The 16,868-nt window shown below is 47.1% G+C and overlaps 1 protein-coding gene across 1 annotated transcript in view; it reads left to right on the top strand.

The window, feature by feature from the left end:
* Nucleotides 1-16,868, top strand: part of ADAMTS9 (ADAM metallopeptidase with thrombospondin type 1 motif 9) — a 156,177-nt gene that overhangs the window by 61,526 nt on the left and 77,783 nt on the right. The window contains exons 17-22 of the mRNA XM_070390944.1: nt 4,170-4,336; nt 4,429-4,558; nt 5,619-5,745; nt 13,046-13,256; nt 13,739-13,903; nt 16,327-16,491. Coding sequence (XP_070247045.1) covers nt 4,170-4,336; nt 4,429-4,558; nt 5,619-5,745; nt 13,046-13,256; nt 13,739-13,903; nt 16,327-16,491 — 965 coding nt within the window. The remainder of the gene's footprint in view (nt 1-4,169; nt 4,337-4,428; nt 4,559-5,618; nt 5,746-13,045; nt 13,257-13,738; nt 13,904-16,326; nt 16,492-16,868) is intronic.

Genomic DNA, 16,868 nt, shown 5'->3' with positions numbered 1-16,868 from the left:
AGGAAATGATTCCATCACAAGGTACCGAAGCAGAAAGTCTCCCTGTCAAAGGTCACCCTTTCACACATACCCTCCCTCCTGTTGGGTTGCAGTCCCCCTGCCCCCAGAACCACAAGGATGCTGTTTTTTGGTTTTTGGTTTTTTGAGAAAAAAGCCGTTGCTGTGATACTTACTTGCCTCCAGTACACTTAGCGCCGGATTAGCTGTGGCAGTGGGAAGACAGGGATTGATCTGGCTCAAGGTAAAGCAGGAACATCATCTCACCTAGTGACACCCATCTCCTTCCCTGCTCACCGTCTTTGGGACAAGGAGATGCAGTGAAGGGTGAAGGGTTGGGTCAGCAAGAGCATGAGAGGAAGCCTGGAGACATGGGACAGGAGCCCAGAGCCCCCTAGAATAAACGGTTGCTCTTTGAATAGGAGCAAAACTGGATTACAGCTTCATTTACAGACTGGCCTGGTGACACCTTATTTCCTTTTCGTGAAACATCAGCTGGGTGGCTAGAAGCGACTTCACTTGAAAAACTGGGTGATGTTGGCAGCATGCCCTGCCATCACCATGTAAGGGACCCACATTAGGAGTCTCCGGATGCCCTGGTGCCATGGAAACGACTTCATCTCCAATCAGTGACCCATTGGAACTTGTGTGTCTCGCCGGGCTGGTGGGGCTCACCCTGCAAGAGCTGCAGGCGAGATGAGGCTGCCAGGGGCTCACACTGACAAGGAAAGTCATTTGGCTCGAAGCACTCTGCCTCCTTGTCTTGATGTCAGGTTCAGCCAATCACTCCTCCTTTAACATCATTGATTGAGCCCCTACTGGGATCTTTCTCGGCCTTAGAAACGTGCATTTTTAAATGGTCGCTTTACTAACAGGGCTCCTACAGTCTAGCAGCAAACAATTTACATTTTTGTAAAATGTGTCGCTAAATATATTTGGGTTGTATTTGTACACACGAGGAAGAATGCCTGAATTTGTTTTTGTTTGTTAATGTCCTTCTTAGAAAACTCGAGTGGTTAGCAGGCTTTGGAGACAGGCCTCCTTGACAAGAGACCTGCCTTGGGAAGGTACTTGCTGATATTTAAGTCACACTTTCCTCGACTATATTAGGCATCAATAGCGGCCTGACAGGGAGACGATGAATGTAAAGGCATTCTGATCTGCCAGGAACGGAAGCTGGTGTGTCCTGTCGTATCTAACATTCTTAACAATCCTATAAGAAACCCATTATACAGAGGAAGAAACTGAGACTCAGAGAGGTTAAGTAACTCACCCAAGGTCACACAAACAGAAGGGGAGAATTGTATTGCTTTTTGGTCTGACTTCAGACCTTACACATCATTGGATTGCCTCCCTGTAGAAAAACGTATGGCTGACCGGACCTGGGGATACACATGACTGGAAATTGAGATTTATCGGTGGGAGTGAATGGTGAGGCTGGAAAAATAGGTCAGGATAAGATTTGTGAAGGTACAGAAAGTTATCCTAGGGAATGTGAACTGAATTCTGTAGGCAGTAGGGATTGCCAAAGAATGTTGAGCTAAGAAGAAGCAGCCATAGTTTTGGAGGTTTGTTGTTGTTCTTTTTTAATTGTTTTTAAAGCTTTTTCCCTGTCTCCATGTTCTTCTCCACCATTTCAAATGAAGGCATCGTATGCTTCCCTCAGGGCCCAGATGGGGCTCCCAGGATAGGAATTCCGGCAGAGAAGTGCTGGATTAGGGACAGAATTCCATGCAGTTAATTCCTGACCCTGCAGAGTCTTTGCACCGGGACAGTGTCCAGTTGAGGGAGCTCTGGGAGGTTCCCTGTGCGAGAAGCAAGAGCCTGCTGCTCCTGCGCTGCAAGAAGCACTCAGCGCTCGCCTCAGCCCGCGTTCATCTCCTCCACATGGGGCACCGTGCCTTCTCTCCCTACCCTCTAACCCTCCTACACGCACGCTGCTTCTGCCCGCGTGGGAAAGTGCGCTACCTGCCTCAGTGAAAGACGGGCAAGGACCTGACAGACAAACACTTGGCCCCTCCTCATCTCACAACCAAGACAGATTGTCATGAGCATGTTGCAGAGACAGGAAGCTGCAGGGACCCTGTCCTGTGTAGGTTCTTGGGCAGCTAGTACCAACCCGTGGCCATGGGTGCTGGGGCGAAACCTATTTGCTATCTATGCGTTAAATGTCCGTGTTCCTTTATTCACCTACACTCATGGCCTGGGTATTTCAAGGGCTGCCTTCCTGCTGAGATTTGCTAGTCAGGCACAATTTACAAAAGGTGAGGGGCCTTTTCTCTAGTGTTTTCTGCCGAGCCCACATGTTTGATAGCTCTGATTTGTTGAGTGCCTGTTTCACGTCCAGTCCAGTCCTCCAGAGGATTCATTATCCAGGGAGCAGGGCCACTGGGAAAACCGACTGGTACTTCAAAACTTTAATAATAAGTACGAGGGGGAAAGAGGTGATTAGGATTTTATCCTGAGAAATTAGTCAAAAAGTATGAGAATACATTTATTTTTTCTTATGTTTATGTTCAACAAGGTTACATTTTAATTTTTATCGTGCCCAGTTTTGTAGATGGAGACTAACGCGGTTGGTAAATATTTCTGCCAAAGTTTCCTCTCAAGTCATGATGTCAGGGTGGTGCATTCCTTCCTTGCCATCTGAATTCAACAGTCATCTCTGAGAGGGAGTCCCTTCTTAAGAACTTTCTGGGGCTTTATTCGCTCTCTCCTGACACTTGATACATAAATTATTCCTCGGAAAGCAGCCGCCATCTCATCTTCCTTGTCCATTTTCGGTCCGTTGTGTACCTTACTCACAGGTCCGACTGTCTGTCATGTTCTGCGTTGGCTAATGTTTCGGCACTTGACTCAGGCAGTTCTCCAACATTATTTTTCCAGCCTCACTGATTGTTTCCTCTTTTGTAAGCTCTGCAGTAGCTTCATTCATTCTGCCAAAGGAAGTATGTACTAAGCACCTACCAAGTGCTCTCTGGAAGCTGGCATATACATCGTAGCCAACAAGACGGTCCCCAGGTCCTAGTCAAGGGGTCTACATCCTTGTTCGGGGAGGAAAGCATAAACAGTGCTGTGGCGAGAAACGCAGGTGGGAAACGGTGTAGGAAATGGAGATCTGTGCTGGCGGTGGGAGGGATGGCCGTTTCCAAACTAGTGGTTCTGTTGAACAGCTTTTACTGTTTGAAGAATGATCTCAAAACGTGTGGCTTCGCAGAACAGATACAGACGGTCTCCAGATTTTGTGTGTCAGGAATTCCGGGGCAGCATGGCTGCGTGTTTCTGGCGTGAGGTGTCTGTGCACCTGAAAGCTTGACTGGGGCCGGCAGATCCACTTCCAGGTGGCTCCCTTGGACCCGCTGGAAGAGGCCTCAGTCAGCATTGCTGTTTGCAAGAAGGCCCTCGAGGGGGCTGGTTAGGCTTCCTTACAATATGGCAGCTGGCTTTTCTTCCTGAAACCAGAGATGCAAGGAAGAGCAGGGCAGAGCCACATGTCTTTGACCTGGCCTTGGAAGTCACACTGTCATTTCTGCAGTGTCCTAGTGACTACATGTCAGTGCTATTCCATGGGGGAGGGGATGACCCACGAGGTGAGTTCCAGGAGGTCACTGGGCCCGATTGGAGGCTGGCCACTGCTGTGGGCCTCATGGAAAAGGTGGCATTTGAGCACACGTGTGGCAGATTGGCCATGGATTTTCCCGTCTCCACATCTGTCACACAAAGACTGACCAAGACTTCATGAGCCTGAGTAAAGCCAATGTGAAGAAGGGAGGGATATTTGCGTGGGGGTCCGTTTTGTTAGTGTTCAATTCATTGTACCTGTTTTTACATCATGACACTCTTGTTTCCATCTCTAACCCTGTCATGGTGGGGCTTGTATAACAAATCTTAGGCTAATCAGGATGCTTAGATTTCTCTTACCCTTGAGAGGCACCTTGAAGGATAGGTGTTGTTTTCTCTGTCTTAGAGATAAAGAAATGGAGACTGAGGTGAGGACGTGATTTCCCAAGGCCCCAGAGCCAGCAAGTGGCAGAGCTAGGATTGGAGTCCATGCCTGTTTGCCTGAGAAGTCCATGTCCTTTGCACTCTGACTCCTTATCCAAGCGTCATGCCATTGTTCATCAGGGAGCCATTGGCGGCAAATCAGTGGGATTCTGTTTTCTTACCTACAGCGGTATCGAACACCGATGGCGAGTACTTCATAAATGGGAACTTCGTTATCACAATGGCCAAGAAGGAGATCCGCATTGGGAAGGCTCTGATCGAGTACAGTGGCTCCGAAACCGTCACAGAGAAACTCAACTGCTCAGGCCGCATTGAACAAGAACTCCTGATTCAGGTAAACGCGTGGCCACGAGCCCACAGCCCTTTGCTTCCACTCGGGCCAACCAGGCATGCAAACACCACGTCCATTTTGTCTGCACATCGCAGGTGCTGGCGGTGGGGCAGTTGTTCGACCCCAATGTGTACTACTCTTTCAATGTCCCCATCGAAGACAGGCCCCCGCAGTTCTACTGGAACAGTCACGGGCCCTGGCAGGCCTGCAGCAAACCTTGCCAAGGTATCAGCTTTCCAGTTGCGTTTGGGGGATGTGAGGTAACCTTTTAGTGTGTTCACTTTTCCAGTTTTATCGACATATAATTGATATTACAACATTGTATGTTTAAGGTGTACGATGTAATGATCGGATATATTACAAAAGAATCACCACCATAAATTTAGTTTTCACCCATCATCACACATAGCTTCAGTTTTATTTCTTGCAATGGGAACTTCTAAGATCTAATCTCTGAGCAACTTTCAGATATACAACACAGTGCTGTTAACTGCAGTCACCATGCTATACATTACATTCCCAGCACTTACCTATCTTCCAATGGGAAGTTTGTACCTTTGACCACTTTCAACCCATTTTGCCCATCACTACCTCCGACCCACACCTCTGGCAACAACTAATCTCATCTCTGTTTCTCTGAGCTTGGTTTTCTTTTTAGATTCCACAGTTCTTCTTTCTATATATATCTGACTTAGTTCACTTTGAGGTATTTTTGAGTTAAAAAAAAAAGAATTGCAGTGTTTTTAAATATTTTTAAGAAATAGGCAAATACATGCTGTTTATACAACTTTCTATCTGCCTGCATTCTCTGCTGTGCATTCTCTGAGTCTGTCTCACACTTGGCTGCATGGTAAGCTTGCTGAGGGCTGAGGGCTCTGTTAGCTTTCCTCATCTAAGAGTTTCACACACACTGGGAAGCCAAACCAATAGGCTCTGTCACTTTCCAGAAACATCAATTTAGTAGTCGTATGACATATTATTTATTGTGTTTCCTTTTGTCTGAATTAGGTGTTGGCATACCACAGACAGGGGGCCAATTTCAGCCTACCCTCTGCTTTTATAAATAAAGTTTTATTGGAACACAGACACACTGCTTGTTTAGATACTGTCTATGAGCAGCTGCTTTTGTCCCATACTGGCTGAGCTGAGTTTCAACAAAGGTCATTGGGCCCACAAAACCCAAACTATTTACTATCTGACCTTTTATAGGAAATGTTTGCCAAGCCCTGGTCTGAACAGTTTATGGAATAGGTTACTCTCTCTGACCAACTTTCCCCCTGCTTAGGAGAGCGGAAACGAAAACCCGTTTGCACCAGGGAGTTAAATCAGCTCATAGTTTCTGATCAAAGGTGTGATCGGCTGCCCCAGCCAAGCCCCATCACTGAGCCCTGCGGCACAGACTGTGACCTGAGGTAAGGCCTGTGTTTCATCATGGTCTTTACTCCCAAGCTGTGGGGGTCTGGCTGGAGGTCTCTGGGTGAGCAGCAGGAGCAGGGGGTGTTGGTCTTTCATCCCCATCCTTGTGTTCCTGTGAAATGGAGATTATCCAACACACACACCTGCACATGTCTTATTCCTCTTTTTTAAGAATTAAAAATAGCTAGTAAACTATGGCCCTTGCCAAAAGCAGTTTTCATTTGACCCTCACAATTCACTGTGTAGGTATGGTATCACTATGATTGCATCACATCTTATGCAAAAGTTTAGTTTGAAAATCAACAGAAAAGGGGGAAACGTTATCCCTTGAAATGCCTGGAAGAGTCTGTAAACACCCAGAGTGTATTCACCCCACGGGAGCTCTTATGCACATGAAAGTTGCAATGCGCTAAGGCAAGGTGGACTCATAGAAGGAGTTGGAAGGAAATCTGTATGTAGCTGTCTAAGGATCCAAACAATTCTGCATTTAAGTCTGAAATCTAAGGCAAGAGATGGTGGGTGGGTGGAGAATGCTATAGTTTTACCATTTGCCTATAAGCTTGATTGTAACACGTTTGAATATTAAGTAGCCTGGAGGTTGCATTGTATAGTCTACATATTAGTTAAATGCAGATAAGATGAGTTGGTGCTTTAGTCTCCTTTGACAGAAAAGAATCTAAAGTAATAAAAGACAAACATGCAAATTGACCATACCTTCTCTATGCCTTAGCCATGCCCACCAACCAATCAGAGCGACTATATGCAAATTAACCCAACCATGATGGCGCTGGCAGCCACAGAGCTGGAGCAAGCAGGAGGCTTGGTTGCCCCAATGATGTAGGAAGCCAAGCTTCCTGCTTGCTGTGTCGGGCTCTGAGCTCCACTCAAAGCAACAAAGTTTCAATTATAGAAGGTAAATAAACCCCAGATACCTGCTTTCAGCCGGTTGTGGCCACGGAGCTGGAGCGAGCAGGAGGCTTCCCTCCCGCCCTCCCTGGCTGGCTCTGAACTCCTCTCAAGGCTACAAAGTTTCAATTATAGAAGGTAAATGCATCCCAGAAGAAAAAAAGGAGAGGCTGGGAGTTTCCATCACCAGGGGGCTTCGCCAGCCTGAAAACGGCCCTCAGCCCCTCACCCAGACTGGCCAGGCACAACCCCCCACCCTAAAGGGGGTTTGGCCAGCCTGAAAACAGCCATCAGTCCCTCACTCAGGCTGGCCAAACCTCCATGGGGTGAGGGTCCCCAATGGGGGGAGGGCATGATGAGCCTGCAAACAGCTATCAGCCCCTCACCCAGACTGGCCAGGCACCCCAGTGGGGACCCCCACCCTTAAGGGGGTCTGACCAGCCTGCAAACACCCATCAGCCCCTCACCCAGGCTGACCAGGCACCCCAGTGGGACCCCCACCCTGATCCGGACACCCTTCAGGGCAAACCAACCAGCCCCCACCCATGCACCAGACCTCTATCCTATATAATAAAAGGGTAATATGCAAACTGACCCTAACAGCAGAATGACTGGGAATGAGTGGTCACTGTGACACACACTGACAACCAGGGAGCAGACGCTCAATGCAGGAGCTGCCCCCTGGTGGTCAATGCACTCCCACAGGGAGAGCTCTGCTCAGCCACAAGCCAGGCTGATGTGTGCCAGTACAGCGGTGGTGGTGGGAGCCTCTCCCGCCTCCTCAGCAGCGCTAAGGATGTCCGACTGCAGCTTAGGCCTGCTCCCCGCTGGCAAGTGGACATTACCCAAGAGCTGCCAGGCTGCCAGAGGGATGTCTGACTGCCAGCTTGGGCCCGATCCCCTAGGGAGTGGGCCTAAGCCAGCAGGTGGACATCCTTCAAGGGTCCCAGTCTGCAAGAGGGCATAGGCCGAGCTGAGGGACCCCCCAAGTGCACAAATTTTTGTGCACTGGGCCTCTAGTTATTAATATAAAATAGTATGGGAACTTGTAAAGGTCTCACCACTCATAAGAAGCAAAATGGACACTTCAGCACTTTGCAGGTTCCACATCATCATACTAAATTCTGTTAAGTGGTGTTGGCAGGCCTGTTGGCTAGAGGGAAGATAACAAGGCATTCTCGAGGTTACGGGAGATGAGCAGTGCTGCGATCAATTAGCAGGTCTGTCCTAGGAATAGGAGGGGCAACATGGCACGCATGTCCCATCTTTGTGAGTCCTGGTCTGAAGTCTCTGATTTCAGAGCCCTGGCTCTCTCCCCACTGCCCTTCTTCTCCACCCATGCCAAGGACCTGCTTGCTGGTGGATTTTTCAAAAAGCATTGATAGAGGTTATTGTAGAAAGAAAAACCCAAGGCCTTAAAAGGCAGACATTTACATGGGCAGCATTAATTCTTATTATAGGCAATCTCCATGCAAACCCATTGCTTCAGCCAATTGAGTTCAACTAAAGTTCAAGGTCTTTTCAAAAAAATAATTATCTAGTTAATGCTGAACTGAATTAATCACTGAAGTTTAGGGAGGAAACATTGAATTGGTGGAGAGATTCCTTGAAGCACAACTTCAATAAATTGGGAAAGGTGACATTTTACAATTAACCTTATATCAATTATAACTAATAATGTTGTAACAATAATAGTAATTATATTGTTCACAGTGGTAACTACTCTGCAAGTAATAATATAGTCAACCATTTACTATGGATTATTTTTAAGTAATATATGATCCTATTAACAGTCTTTTGTTAATCACATATATAATCACATATATATAATAGTATCCTATTAATTAGTTAATATATTAATGTCCTATTTATCTTATTAATAATCTAATAAGCAACACAGTACCTAAGTATTATTATTATTACTCTAAATTAACAAATAAGGAACACAGGGTGAGAGAAGTTAAGCAAACTGCCCCAGGTCACACAACTAGTTAGTGAAGGGGCAGGATTTAAATATGCTTTGTCTAATCCTTGAGCCTTACTCTTTGGAGAGAGCTGTTTTCATTTTGATTTCAGGCAGTGAGTGATATTCCTTGATCTCACTTTGTGTAGCTTTTCTTCCTTTGTGAAAAGAAACGCCTCCCAGGAGATTCCTGCCCCATCCTTGTTCTCTCTCTTACTTGGACCCCTTCGCTGTCATTTGTGCACTGGCTGGGTCAGACCAGGAGACTGTGATGATGGGGGAGTGTTGAGTGACAGGTGCAGCTATTGTGGGGCTCCTGCTGCAGCACTAAGCATGCTCCTCTCATTGCATTGTGGGGAAGACAAGTTTCTCCAAAGCATCTCCAGTACTAGGACATGACCTTACCAGTAAAAAAAAAAAAAAAAGATTCTTTAAGAACCTGCTTAAGTGTACCCAAGGAGCAACAATTTGAGGTGGAGCTGTTGTTTGAACTGTTACTTCAAGGAACTAAAAATGCTCACTTCAAACAAATTCCAGTCAGCTACCATAGAGTTGGTAGTGATGCCAGCTAAGCTGATGGTCTCCCAGAGTCTCTCCTGCAGTGGAAGCTCTCAGATATAAAATCACAATGAAAGGAAATTTTAGAAAGCAAATACATTGAGAAGGCGCCTGGAATCCATGAGACTTAGGAAGAATTATATGGCAGATCTCAACCGATGTCTCCTCAAACTGTGTTGTGGTTTATACGGAGGTATATGATACTTGAACTGACTGGAGAGTACAATACCGAGAGCAGTAGTAGTAGTAATTAATAGCCACTTTTCTTGAGTGGGTGTCATGTGTGTTCAGTGTTACACATGCCTGGCCTTCCCATCTTCCCAGTAGCCCCGCAAAAAGAATCCTGTTTCCCCCATTTCACAGATAAGGAAGCTGAAGCTTGGGGTCTACATAGGGTCTGTAGCTAAAAAGTGTTAGAGCTCGACTTCACACCTAAGTCTTTCTGATTTCATAAATCATCCTCTCACTTTTATTAAAAACTAGAGGCCCGGTGCACAAATTCATGCACAGGTGGGGTCCTTCGGCCTGGCTGGTGATTGATCGGGGCTGGCTGGGGGTAGGGACCACAGGAGGTTGGCAGACTGTGGAAGGTTGGCTGTGGGAGTGCACTGACCACCAGGGGGCAGTTCCTGCATTGAGCGTCTGCTCCCTGGTGGTCAGTCTGTGTCATAGCGACTGGTCGTTTGGTCGACCAGTCATAATGGTCGCTTAGGCTTTTATATATATAGATAATTTCACATGACCAAGGTGAAACCAGCATTTAAAATCTTTTCATTTCATCATATAATAGGTATGTCAAAGTTGCTATTCTAAATTTCCTATTCAAAGAAAGTCATCTTTTTTATACTTAGCTTAAAAAAAGAAATACTTCGACTCTAATGAGACCAAAGGAGGACAGCAGCTCAGGGCACAGGCTTGGATGAGAGTAGCACCTGTGGCTGATAAAAGAAAAGGTGAAGGAGTGGTAGCCATGTCTTTTAGTGGAAACGTCTGGTAGAAGTTGTTCACTGAAAAACAGACACAAACTGAGCCCAAAGGAGGTATTTTCTCTTTCTTCTGTCAACCTGACAGTTTCTATAGTTGTGATTTATACTGAGTATTGCCAAGTGGCCATATGCAAAGCTAAAAGACTGAGGAGAGAATTGTTACTGATGGTCAAACTCTAAAAGAGTTTTGCCCAAAGCATGTTTGTGGAACTCTACTTCCATGAGATGACCCCTGGCCGGCCAGGATGTTTGACTGTCTCCTCCCCTGCGTGGACAACCGTAGTGCTGATGAGCATTCGGAAGGCTCTGAGATGTAGAACTCTGCTTAAATCGTAGCTCCCACCCATAGAGACAGCACATTTTTTTCTGTTTCCACTTAATAACAGATACTTGGCTTTTCTGAAATAGAGTAACAAAATACAATTGTTACATGAAATGAACCAAATGAATTCAGAACAGTAGTTGAGACCACCTTTGAGGGAGAGACTGTGAAGCAAAGGATCACATTTTGAGACCTTTCCCAGGGCAGTGTATGACCTTTGACACTCTTCCAGGTTCTCTGCTCAGATTCCGGGCATTGTGTGACTATCAGGGAGTCTCCACAGTGTTTTCCAGCCTGCGCTGTGGGGGCAGGACTCCTGCCTCCCTCATCCAGGATGGGAAATAACCTTTCCACACGGAAACGGTGAGGAAGGCAAAGTGGAGGTAGCCAGGAACCGAAGGGCAGATGAAAGTTCCAGCTGCCTCTGCTGAATTGGTCCAGGGTTTTGCCTCACTTCCTCAGGGAAGTGAGGGTTCGCCCAGATTAAACTTTGGCAGGATGAGATAAAGCGTCTTACTGTCCCTCATGTAACATGTTCCGATTAGAGCAAAATCCCGTTAACCCACTTTACATGCCAAATGTAAAAGTAGGTCAACTCTGACCTACTTGTGAGCATTAGTGAGGAATTCCGAGATAAGCTTGTGTCCAGTACTATTTTCTCCCACGTCCTCGCCCTGGACAGGTGTGGATGGAAGAATTCTTAGGGCCTCACCAAGCCACTGAATTTCTGAACAATACAGCATTAACAATAAAGAGCAAATCCAAATGAAGATGGTAAAGAAAGCAATCTTTTTTATTATTAGATTTAATCAACACAATATATTTCAAGTTTATTTAGACTATTCTAAATAAATTCAATTTCAGCATTTTTTCTTTAAGCACTGACCATGTTCCTGAGCATTAAAAGAATTTATTATCCCATTCTGAGCACCTGTTGTGTGTCAAGAAAGGCTACAAAGATCTGTAGATTCAAATCTAGTTTTTAAAATACATAATTGTGGAGCAGTAAGGAAGAATAACAAGTGTAACACAGAGGAGTTTTAAGGTAGCACAAATACTCTCTAGAGCAGTGGTTCTCAACCTTCCTAATGCCGCAACCCTTTAATACAGTGCCTTATGTTGTGGTGACCCCCAATTTCATTGTTACAAATTGAACATAATTAAAGCATAGTGATTAATCACAAAAACAATATGTAATTATATATGTGTTTTCCAATGGTCTTAGGGCGACCCCTGTGAAAGGGTCGTTCGACCCCCAAAGTGGTCTCGACCCACAGGTTGAGAACCGCTGCTCTAGAGTATTATGTTATACTAGAGACCCGGTGCACGAAATTTCATGCACTGGGGGAGGGGGGAGTCCCAGGGGTGGGGGGAGTCCCTCAGCCCGGCTTGCACCCTTTCATAGTCTGGGAGCCCTCAGGGGATGTCTGACTGATGGCTTAGGCCTGTGCCCTTTGGGGAGCGGGCTTAAGCCCCAGTCAAACATCCTTAGTACTGCCCCAGAGACGGGAAAGGCTCCTGCCACCACCGCTGCGCTGGCCAGACGTGAACCTGGCTTCTGGCTAAGTGAAGCTCCCACTGTGGGAGCGCACTGACCACCAGGGGGCAGCTTCTGTGTTGAGCATCTGCCCCCTGGTGGTCAGTGTGCAACATAGCAATGTTGTTCTGCCGTTAGGTCAATTTGCATATCACCCTTTTATTAGATAGGATGATGAACATCTATCATTACACATTTGTCCAGACCCATAGAATGTACAGCACCAAAAGTGAATTCTAATGTAAACTAGGGACTTTGGTGATAAGGATGCATCAACGTAGGTTCATCTATTAAACAAACATACCACTCTGGTGGGGGAAGCTGATAATAGAGGATGTGGTCGGTGGTGGGTGGGAGGTGGGGGTGGAGGAGAGGCAGGGAGTATATGGGAAATCTCCATGCCTTCCTCTCAACATTAGCCTGTACCTAAAACTGCTCTAAAAAAAAATAAAGTCTCATTTTTAAAAAAAATTTATAATTGAGTTGTATAGACTATGGTACTTGTATTCAAGTAACTTAAGGTCTTTACTCACAGGTAGTAATGTACACAGTTTAGCACGCTTAACTGCACAATTACAGTCCAAATGATCAGAATGTTCACTGCGCACCTTCTAGCACAGGCCCACATGAGGGAGGTTTCCGGGGGTTCCCAAAGTTGTTCTCTGTGGAAGCAGTCTGCTTAATAAATGAAATGCTTGGTAGCACGAACCTTTTAAATATAAAATTGCTCTTTTGCTCTGTTGACTTCTGGTGGGTTTTTTTTCCCCCTTTTGGTTGCTTGAATTTTAGAGTTTATCAGGAGAGAACCTTTACAAAGACAGAACCTCTAGTTATCAGTCTGTGACTTCCATGTACATTGGCAGCCATGAAAAATACAGGGATATGTTGGTTTAAAATTGAATTTCAATAACTGACTATAGTTTGATGGTGTTTGAGTTAAGGCGGGGAGGGAGGGAATGAAGTCAACTCTTCCAGCAGCTGAATGTAGATAACAGAAGTCTTGGTGTCTTCCCCGTGTGCACAGGTGGCAGGTGGCCAGCAGGAGTGAGTGCAGTGCCCAGTGTGGCCTGGGCTACCGCACATTAGACATCTACTGTGCCAGATACAGCCGGCTGGACGGGAGGACCGAGAAGGTGGATGACAGTTTTTGCAGCAGTCACCCCAAACCAAGCAACCAGGAAAAATGCTCAGGAGAATGTAGCACCGGGGGCTGGCACTACTCTGCTTGGACTGAAGTGAGTTGCTTCTCTCTGAAAGACAGTCTTTTCGAGTGCTAAGTCTGATTCGTGGGTGAGGATGAATCAGCTAATCCCTTCCTTAGGGCTGTGCTGAGAAACCCCATGTAGCTGCATGGAAAGAGTACCATGATTGATTTATAATGCCTGACCCCATTCAAAATCTGCGAAAAAGAGCGCCATGATTAATCTGTAATGTGTGATGCGGCCATGGCATGTGGAAAACTGGGAATGGTCCACCTACTCAACAAATCACTTTTTTCATACCCCGTGGACCATTTCTAATTTTATTTTTCTATGCTCATTTATAAACCTCTTAAGTAAATTGATAACATGAACAGAGAGTCCCAAAATGACAACCAGATTGGCCAGGCTTGGTTGGTTGGTTGTGTCTTAAGGTCTGGCAGGGACAAGCCAGCTCACCAGGATCTCGACAGTGCTTGGCAAGAAACTCGGTTTTATTTCATTTTTTGTTTTTTCAGTGTTCTGAAAGCTGTGATGGTGGAATCCAGAGGAGAAGGGCTGTTTGTGTCAACACCCGAAATGATGTCCTGGATGACAGCAAATGCACACATCAGGAGAAAGTCACCGTTCAGAGGTGCAATGAGTTCCCTTGTCCGCGGTGGAAGTCGGGAGACTGGTCTGAGGTGAGAGGACAGTGCTATCATTTTCCCTGGGTCATCTCTGACATATCAACTCCAAGCCCTCCCCTCCCCCTCCCCCGGGCGGTTCAAGGTTAAACCTGCTGTGCCTTTCCTACACCTTCCATTGAGGAAATGACCCGAGTCCCTCACTCACCCCAGGACTGCCATACTGGACGGGAGGGTCTACTGGCGGCTTCAGAGGCACCGCCAGGCTAGCTGCATCACCTGCCACGGCAGCTTTTGTTGGTGATTTTGACTTTCCCGTCCTGTATCTCCTCTCCCTTCCTCTTTGAGCACCAGCGAAGTCACTGCAAAGGGAATCCAGGCTTTAGGAATTATAAAGCCGCACTGGCTTAGGCCTACAGTAAATAATGAGGTGTCCTGCTAACTCATCTGTAAAGTAGGAGAATCAGACCCCAGCAAGTGGCCTCTCTCACATATCCGACCAGGTGCTAGTGGAAACGGGAAAGAGAAAGGGCCACTGGGCACTCCGGGTTTATGCCTTTCGGTCCCTGACCTGGGAAGCATAGGGCGGTGCACAGGGGAGCCCCTTTCATGCTGTTAGGCCTGTCAGCGCTCACCACTAGCATAGCCCCTGGGACCTCACCCAGCGGTGGCTCCTTCCACCTTCCTTCTGGCCAGCAAATGGAAGGAAAACCGAAGTTCCCTTGTTTATGGCCAAGTCAGGAATGTGGGGAAGAGGTGTTTCCTGTCAGCACCCTCTGAGTGCACTCCCTTACCTCATCCACACAAGCGCAGGGGAGCTGTTCACTTTTAGCATCAGATAGAATGTGAATCTTAAGAGGACACTATTAATGCCCCTTGAATGGCAGGCAAGCAATGGTGCATGTGCTTACCAGTGTCTTATTCTGGACAGTTACCAACAAGCCTCGTGCTTTCACTGTTAACAAGCTGCCTTCTCTTAAACCCCTGTATTGTTCTTAAAAAGATGAAAGAAGGTACTGGGTTTATTGTTCTTAGATAGCTAGTATGAACTAAAGTAGCATTTCAAATTAAGTAACAAACTTGTGCAAGAATGCTTGATAAAGTGCAAGCCAGGGTTCTCAAACTCTATGATATATTCAGTATGATCCAGCATTCTATAGATAAACAGACTGGGAAACAGACAGCAACATGTTAATGATCCTCCCTGGGTAGTGAGATTTGGGGATCACTCTAGGTTTCTCTGTTATACTTTTCTGTATTTTTCAAGCATTTTACAATGAGTATAGACAGTAGCAGTGAGGGCTCCCCCTCAGCCCAGCCTGCATCCTCTCCAATCTGGGACATCCTTTTCACAATTTGGGACCGCTGGCTCCTAACTGCTCACTTGCCGGCCTGATCACCCCTAACTGGCCCCCGCAACAGCCTGATCACCCCTAACCGCCTCTGCCTGCCGGCCTGATTGCCCCTAACTACCCCCCCTCCCCCGCTGGCCTGGTTGCCCCAACCTCCCCCCCCACCAGCCAGCTTGTCCCCAACTGCCCCCCCTACCAGCCAGCTTGTCCCCAACTGCCCCCCCTACCAGTCTGCTTGCCCCCAACTGCCCGCCCTGCCGGCCTGGTCGCCCCACAAAGCCTGCTGTTCAGTCATTTGGTCATCCCTCACTAACCCCCCTGCCAGCCTGGTCACCCCATGCAGCCTGCTATTCAGTAGTTTGGTCGTCCCTCACTAACACTCCTGCCAGCCTTGTGGCCCCATGCAGCCTCCTGTTTGGTTGTTACTGTGACTGTGTACCAGACAATTTGCATGTTCCTCTATTGTTAGTATAGATTTACTAGATAAACATGGGGTAAGCACTTTAGTTGGGTTTGTTTTCACTTAGTTTTCACAAGTCTTGGCAGTAGGCGCTATTGTCCCCCGAGTACAGATGAGAAACTGAGGTACAGAGGTCACTTGGCCTCTGAATTAAAACCCAGGTTGGTCTGACTCAATTCCCCACACCTAACTCCCTCGCTAGGAAACTGTGAATGCTGCTCTTCAATACTTCAGAGCAGGGGTCCTCAAACTACGGCCCGCGGGCCACATGCAAATACAAATATTGTATTTGTTCCCGTTTTGTTTTTTTACTTCAAAATAAGATATGTGCAGTGTGCATAGGAATTTGTTCATAGTTGTTGTTTTTTTTAACTATAGTCTGGCCCTCCAACGGTCTGAGGGACAGTGAACTGGTCCCCTGCTTAAAACGTTTGAGGACCCCTGCTTCAGAGCATGGTGCTGTGTCAAGTTTCTTCTGGAATCTGTATAAATACAGAGTGAATGAATGAGTGAATGAAGGAATGAGTGAATGAGCCTTGCTATTTCCCAGGGTGCTGAGACAGAGGAATTGCTGTGGGAAAGAGCACTCCTGTTCCTGCTGGTCAGGAGTGGCCCGGGACCCCACAGGTGCTGAGAAGTGGGCCTGACTGGCTGTGCTTTCGTTGCAGTGCTTGGTCACCTGTGGGGAAGGGCACAAGCACCGGCAGGTCTGGTGTCAGTTCGGTGAAGATCAATTAGACGACAGAATCTGTGACCCTCAGACCAAGCCAGCCTCCGTGCAGACCTGTCAGCAGCCAGAATGTGCGTCCTGGCAGGCGGGTCCCTGGGGACAGGTATTTCAAAGATAAAGTTCTTAACTGCATTCTTTCCTTTCACCTGGAGAGCGCTTACAGCGTGCATGCCAATGGCAGACCTCGCCGCTGAGTCTGACTGCCCTGGGCCTTTGTGCTCTGGGCCCAGCAGGAGAAACTTTGCACCCATTTTACCCCACTTCCCAGGGTTGCCCTGGCCCTCCTGCAGCCGACTGTCCCCTGTACAGACCCACGTGACTGTCTACTCTCTGGGATCAAAACCAGATTGAGACACGAGCATTGGAACTTGTCACAACAGATCGGGAGTCTGGCTGATGTTATCCTCTCGTGTGCCCTGTGTGTCTGTCACAGAAAAAGGGCCAGCCCCAGCATCTTAGGCAGGAGGGTCTGGAGTGGGA

Source organism: Myotis yumanensis, unplaced genomic scaffold (assembly GCF_028538775.1).
Source record: "Myotis yumanensis isolate MYYU_CA2020_CCGP unplaced genomic scaffold, mMyoYum1.0.hap1 SCAF_14, whole genome shotgun sequence".
Classification (NCBI taxonomy): Eukaryota; Metazoa; Chordata; class Mammalia; order Chiroptera; family Vespertilionidae; genus Myotis; species Myotis yumanensis.
The sequence above is the reverse complement of the archived record's forward strand: the minus strand, read 5'-3'. Positions and strand labels throughout refer to the sequence as shown.